This window comes from Sapajus apella, unplaced genomic scaffold, assembly GCF_009761245.1.
Source record: "Sapajus apella isolate SASKATOON/1434 unplaced genomic scaffold, GSC_monkey_1.0 scaffold3357, whole genome shotgun sequence".
Lineage (NCBI taxonomy): Eukaryota > Metazoa > Chordata > Mammalia > Primates > Cebidae > Sapajus > Sapajus apella.
The window spans coordinates 1-7417 of record NW_022440283.1 but is presented as its reverse complement, the minus strand read 5'-3'; the positions used below and the strand labels follow the sequence as shown (position 1 = coordinate 7417).

Genomic DNA, 7417 nt, shown 5'->3' with positions numbered 1-7417 from the left:
GAATATTTCTCTCTGGACGTGCCAACCAGCAACCAGCAGGTAAAACCACTTGGACTTGTATTACGGAAACCTCTAGACAGAGAAGAAACTCCGGAGTTTCATTTATTGCTTACGGCCACCGATGGAGGCAAGCCTGAACTGACTGGCACCGTTCAGTTACTCGTCACAGTACTGGACGTCAATGACAACGCCCCAGTGTTCGACAGAACCCTCTATACGGTGAAATTACCAGAAAACGTTTCTGTTGGAACGCTGGTGATTAACCCCAATGCCTCAGATTTAGACGAAGGCTTGAATGGGGATATTATTTACTCCTTCTCGAGTGATGTTTCACCAGATATAAAATCCAAGTTCCACATGGACCCCGTAAGTGGGGCAATCACAGTGATAGGACATATGGATTTTGAAGAAAGTAGAGCACACAAGATCCCAGTAGAGGCTGTCGATAAAGGTTTTCCACCACTGGCTGGTCATTGCACAGTTCTTGTGGAAGTTGTGGATGTTAATGACAATGCTCCACAGTTGACTCTTACTTCTCTGTCTCTCCCTATCTCAGAGGACGCCCAGCCAGGTACAGTCATCACATTGATTAGCGTGTTTGACCAAGATTTTGGAGTAAACGGACAGGTCACCTGCTCCCTGACGCCCCACGTCCCCTTCAAGCTGGTGTCCACCTTCAAGAATTACTACTCATTGGTGCTGGACAGTGCCCTGGACCGCGAAAGCGTGTCAGCCTATGAGCTGGTGGTGACCGCGCGGGACGGGGGCTCCCCTTCGCTGTGGGCCACGGCAAGCGTGTCTGTGGAGGTGGCCGACGTGAACGACAACGCGCCGACGTTCGCTCAGCCCGAGTACACGGTGTTCGTGAAGGAGAACAACCCGCCGGGCTGCCACATCTTCACTGTGTCGGCTCAGGACGCGGACGCACAGGAGAACGCACTGGTGTCCTACTCGCTGGTGGAGCGGCGGGTGGGCGATCGCGCGCTGTCGAGCTACGTGTCGGTGCACGCGGAGAGCGGCAAGGTGTACGCGCTGCAACCGCTGGACCACGAGGAGCTGGAGCTGCTGCAATTCCAGGTGAGCGCGCGCGACGCGGGGGTGCCGCCTCTGAGCAGCAACGTGACGCTGCAGGTGTTCGTACTGGATGAGAACGACAACGCGCCGGCCCTGCTGGCGCCTCGAGTGGGTGGCACTGGTGGCGCTGTGAGCGAGCTCGTGCCGCGGTCTGTGGGCACCGGTCATGTGGTGGCGAAGGTACGCGCAGTTGATGCTGACTCAGGCTACAACGCGTGGCTTTCGTTCGAATTGCAACCGGTGGCGGCCGGCACGCGCATCCCGTTCCGCGTGGGGCTGTATACTGGCGAGATCAGCACGACACGAGCCCTAGACGAGACGGATGCACCGCGCCACCACCTTCTGGTGCTGGTGAAGGACCACGGGGAGCCCTCGCTCACAGCCACGGCCACTGTGCTGGTGTCGCTGGTGGAAAGTGGCCAGGCGCCAAAGGCATCGTCGCGGGCATCGGTGGGCGTTGCAGGCCCAGAGACCACACTGGTGGATGTCAACGTGTACCTGATCATCGCCATCTGCGCCGTGTCCAGTCTGTTGGTGCTTACCCTGCTGCTGTACACTGCGCTGCGGTGCTCAGCGCCGTCCTCCGAGGGCGCATGTGGTCTGGTAAAGCCTACTCTGGTGTGCTCCAGCGCGGTGGGGAGTTGGTCATTCTCACAGCAGAGGCGGCAGAGGGTGTGCTCTGGGGAGGCCCCACACAAGACCGATCTCATGGCCTTCAGTCCAAGCCTTCCTCAGGGTCCCTCCTCTACAGACAATGTGAGTCATAAATAATCTTGTTTCCAACAATTTAAAAATAATTTGTTCAATTTGTCTCCTTAAATTTTCTTTCATAATTTCTTTTTTAGTTGATAGCTTTATATATAATTATTTTTTAGTGTTATACTGTATTTGCACTAATTATTTGGAATTACATTTAATATATCCTTTTGTTTTGGGATATGTAATACTGTAGATCAAAATCTATGGTTTATGTTCGTTACTCTCTATTTTTGGAGGAGGACTTCGTTAACTGGAACAATGGATTCACCTTTCTTCTATAGCGTATTTACACAATTAAATATTTACATATCCATATTTTGAGAGTCAATATGTATAAATGCTAAACAAATTTCAATATATATTTTACTTAATATTTATTCTATGTATTTTCCTCATTTTATAAAATATATATGTGTCAAAATCCTCTGTTAAATTTTGCCTCTATCTGTAGTCTAGGACTTGAATTTAAAAAATTTCTTTTACATCAATTTATCTTCTTTTTATCATATTTGTTTAGTACTGATTTCTTTTTAACTTTGTTGAAATGTATTTGCCACGCTTATGATGAATTAATATGAACAATTTAAAAACAGTTTAAATGGCAGGTTAATAGTATTTTTTATTTTGTTCCTTGTTGGTATAAGAAATATATTCACATTCAAAATTTCAAAGAGTCAAATCTAATACGTAGAGAAAAATCTTGCCTCCTCCAAACCCAAACCATTCACTTTAGCTTTCTGAATTTCTGAAGCAGTTTTAGTTTTTTAAAATATATTCTAAGATTATTGCCAAATTATAAATATATGTATATATTTACAATTGCCAAATTGTAAATAGCCTATATATATATTTTTAGAATTTGCCCCTTCTTCCTCTCCTCCCCTTTCCTTTCTTTTTTTGAGACAGGGTCTCACTTCATCATCTAGGATGCTGAAATGCAGTGGCGGGATTATAGGTCACTGAAACTTGTAAATCCTGGTCTCACAGGATCCTCCCACCTCAGCCTCTGGAGTAGATGGGAATACTGTCAGTGTGTCATCGTGCCTGGCTAATTTTTGTAGTGATGGGGTGGAGTCTTGTTTCCCAGGCTGGTCTTGAACTCCTGGCTTTAAGTGATCCTCCTACCTTGGCCTTCCAAAGTGTTGGGATTACAGACATGAGCAATCACACCCAGCCTGCCTTTTGTCTTTCCATTTTTTCCTTTTAAAAAGAAGTGATTACAGTAGAAACCTACCCTTCTGCATTTTTTGTTTTTCCACTTTAAATTATATATGCGTGTACATATATATATGCATGTATTTTTTTTTTTTTTTGAGAATAGTTTCACTCTGTCACCAATGCTGGAGTGCAGTGGTGTGATCTTGGCTCACTGCAACCTCTGCCTCTCAGGTTCAAGCTATCGTCATGCCTCAGTCTCCCAAGTAGCTGAGATTACAGACACTGGCCAACATGCCAGGCTAATTTCTTTTTGTATTTTTAGTAAAGACAGAGTTTTACCATGTTGCCCTGGCGGGTCTCAAACTCAGGCTCAAGTGATCTGCCTGCCTTGGTCTCCCAAAGTGCTGGGATTACAGGCATGAGCCACAGCCTCCAGCCTAAATTGTATATTGGGTTTTGTGTCATATTTTTTCATTAGAGCTTACTTCTTTTTGATGATTTGTTTTTTTATTTTAAAAAGTATTTGCATCTTTGTTGTACAGATACATCATAATTTATTCATCCAGTTCTGTATTATGGACATTAATGAAACAGTAACTGAATCATCCAGACTCTTAAAATTTTTTACAAATACTTTGGTTGGTTAAAAAAGTGATAGTTAACTGGGTGTGGTGGCACACACCTCTAATCCCAGCATTTCAGGAGGCTGAGGCAGGAGCATTGCCTGAGTCTAGGAGTTTGAGACCAGCTTGTGCATCTTTTGTAGAGACTCTGTCTCTAGAAAAAAATACAAAAAATTAGCTGTGCATGATGATGCATGTCTATAGTTTCAGCCACTCAGGAGGCTGAGGTGGGAGGATCACTTGAGCCAGGGAGGTCCAAGCTGCAGTTATCATGCCACTGAACTCCAGCCTAGGTTACAAAGCAAGACCTTGCCTCAAAAATAAAATAAAGTAAAATAAAAACTCAGAACTGATGGTCAATTTTCACTGTTCGTAATATTCTAATATGCTTCAGGAAATTATTTTATGTTATGTTACTGTTTTCAATGTGAATAAGGGTAGAGGCACTACAGAGTCAAAAACCTGTTTGATAATCAATAGAATTATTTACCATTGAGCAGTAATATGTCAACCATAAGCAGACCAAGTTTGCTTCTCATGTTGAAAGAATATTCACTTTTGAGGAGAAATCTATAAATATCTTTGACTTTCAAGATGGTAATTGTAATTCTGTTTTTATTGCTTTGTTATTTTCCTTTTATGCTTACATATATATGTATTTAAAACCTTCCTAGCATATTATTAAGAAAGTTTTAAATATCTTATTTATTTTGGGAAATATTTGAAGTTGATAGGGGATCCTCCTTAGCCACCCAAACTGTATTCACCAATTATTATTATTGTTGTTGTTTTTAATGAGACAAGGTCTCACTCTGTAGCCCAGGCTGCAGTGCAGTGGCACAATGTGGGCTCACTGCAACCTCTGTCCCCTGGGTTCAAATGATCTTTCTATGGCAGCCTCCCAAGTTGCTGGGACTATAGGCACACAAAACCATGCCCAGCTAATTTTTGTAATTTTTTTTTTTTGTAGAGATGGAGTCTTACCATGTTGCCCAGGCTGGTCTCAAACTCCTGAGACATTGAGTAATGCTGTTTTCTTTACAAATTGTTTGCTACTATTTAGAATCAACTATGAAGATAGTCTTTGTGTAAATAATGTGAGGAAAAATTTAAATCATTTCACAAAAAATGCCCTTATTCACCGTTCCTGTTTTACCTACTTTTTTTTGGTAACAATTTTGTAGAAATTCAGAGGAGCTCTTAATCACCTACGATGAAGGCATTCATGATGAATCCATGGGGAATTTACTTTTGAGGTGGACTTTGAAAGATGAACAGAATTTTGACAGATAAAGATGAAGGAATAGAAGAAAAACGTTGAATAAAGAATGTACCAAGAAGGAGACAACATCTTTCCTATAAAATATGACTCATATTGGAAAGTGGTTAACCTTAGCACTGAGGAGATTGGCTCATTGTCACATAGCCTATCTCTCAGATGGAAGTCTAATGTCTTGACAATTGGTCAAGAGAAAGATGAACTTGCTGAAGATTTTAGTGCAATCTAGTGAAAAATCTGTACTAATAAAGGCAAAAATTATCACACATGAAAGGAGAGATGGGATGTATACAAACTTTGAGTATGGTAGGCAAGGAAGAAGAAGTCATAAAAATACATATGAGTAAGTGTGGAGAATGGCCATGCTATAAAAATTGTGAGTTTTTAATTATTTGAGTTTTGGGTGACTATTGATTAGATATTCTTTTAATTTTGGTCAGCTCATTTTCTAGGCAATGTTAGGGTATACAGGTAAAAATGTCAGGTAGAAATGAAAATGAGGGTTGTAGATATGGAGTTAAGAATACTTCAAGTAACAGGCTAGTTTGAAGCCCTGGAAATAGAAACATTAAATTAAAAGATTGGGGAAAAAGATTGAAGGCATATATCTGGAAAATATCCACATTTTGGAGCAGAAGAAAGCCAAAGAACTAACAAACAAGCCAATGGTGGAAATACTACTAGAGTTTGGCATGTCAGAGAAATCATAAAGGAAAATGTTTTAAGAGAGAGGCTTAATTTAACAACCTATAGAGATATCGAGAAATAGCGAAAGAATATGCACACATTTTTATTACATTAGTAAATAAAACTGTATAGGTAATTTGACATTTATTGAATAAAGAAAAGCAGAAATTTAACAATCCACAAGAAGATAAAATATAGAAAAGTTAGAATTATATGCTCACCTCAGAGTATATATACATCAGTGTTTCTGGTGACCAAGTTAATATTAACGCATTTCTTACACACGAAACTATGGAGAATAGTTTACATTTCTGATATCGATGACATACAGGTCATACTTAAATGTATTATTAATTGATACAATATTTAAAACATTGGGAAGAAACTCCTTTTCTTATGAAGAAAGAAATCCAAGTTGAAACTAATGTAAGGAGCCGGACGGTATGAATGCCTCTGCAGTAGATAAAGTTAAGGATTTACTATTAAAGCATGATAAAGAAATATAAAGTGCATAAAAGAACCCAAATATTGCTGAAGTAATTCATGTAATCCTTACCTTTTGAAGCCACATGATGTCGCTGTCTACCAAGAAGTTCCGTTTAGCCAAGGTTCAAAGTCGTTCCTCTGAGAGCATCTGTCTAACGGCCGAACAATGGCAGATGCAGCGGAATTGGATTAAAAGACTCTGGAAAGTATAATCGTTCATCTTTATATTAAGATAAGATTTTCTGATAGGAAACGGCTATTTAACATGGTTTATCACTGGCGAGGAGACCTGAGATCCTGGCGACTACTACTCTCGCTTCTGCTCCTCACAGCCTGGAAGGTGGGGAGCGGCCAGCTCCACTACTCCGTCTACGAGGAAGCCAAACACGGCACCTTCGTGGGCCGCATCGCGCAGGACCTGGGGCTGGAGCTGGCGGAGCTGGTGCCGCGCCTGTTCCGGGTGGCGTCCAAAGCACACGGGGATCTACTGGAGGTAAATCTGCAGAATGGCATTTTGTTTGTGAATTCTCGGATCGACCGCGAGGAGCTGTGCGGGCGGAGCGCGGAGTGCAGCATCCACCTGGAGGTGATCGTGGACAGGCCGCTGCAGGTTTTCCATGTGGACGTGGAGGTGAGGGACATTAACGACAATCCGCCAGTGTTCCCGGTAAAGGAACAAAAGCTGTTTATTTCAGAATCCAGAATGCCAGAATCTCGGTTTCCGCTAGAGGGCGCGTCCGATGCAGATATTGGAGCTAACTCCGTGTTGACATACAGACTTAGCTCTCATGATTACTTCGTACTAGATGTGAATACAAAGAATGACGCGAATAAACTGGTTGAGCTCGTATTAAGAAAATCCTTGGACAGAGAGGAAGCTCCTGCACACAACTTGTTTCTGACAGCCACAGATGGGGGTAAACCTGAGCTCACAGGCACCGTTCAGCTGCTGGTCACAGTGCTGGACGTGAATGATAATGCTCCCACTTTCGAGCAGTCTGAATATGAAGTGAGAATATTCGAAAACTCAGACAACGGAACGACAGTTATCAGACTGAATGCTTCTGATCGGGATGAAGGAGAGAATGGGGCAATTTCATACTCTTTTAATAGCCTTGTTCCAACTATGGTTGTTGACCAGTTTAGCATAGCTCCAAATACGGGAGAAATAGTGATTCGGGGTAATTTGGATTTTGAACAAGTAAATTTATACAAAATTCGCATTGACGCTACAGACAAAGGCCACCCTCCCATGGCGGGTCATTGCACCGTTTTAGTGAGAGTTTTGGATAAAAATGATAACATCCCTGAGATAGCACTGACTTCCTTATCCTTGCCGGTACGTGAAGAC

At 42.3% G+C, this 7417-nt stretch overlaps 2 protein-coding genes across 2 annotated transcripts; both read left to right on the top strand.

Moving 5' to 3' along the window:
• Positions 1–6: 6 nt before the first annotated feature.
• LOC116547498 (protocadherin alpha-7) lies at positions 7–2248 on the top strand. The gene has a single exon (XM_032273442.1). The coding sequence runs from the start codon at positions 358–360 to the stop codon at positions 1843–1845; it is 1488 nt and encodes a 495-aa protein (XP_032129333.1). The 5' UTR covers positions 7–357; the 3' UTR covers positions 1846–2248.
• Positions 2249–4595: 2347 nt separating this feature from the next.
• Positions 4596–7414, top strand: LOC116547499 (protocadherin alpha-8-like; the record flags this gene model as incomplete). Its single annotated transcript, XM_032273443.1, has 1 exon — positions 4596–7414. A coding segment is annotated over exon 1 (1083 nt), but the record flags the coding sequence as incomplete, so codon positions are not given.
• Between the last annotated feature and the right edge of the window lie 3 nt (positions 7415–7417).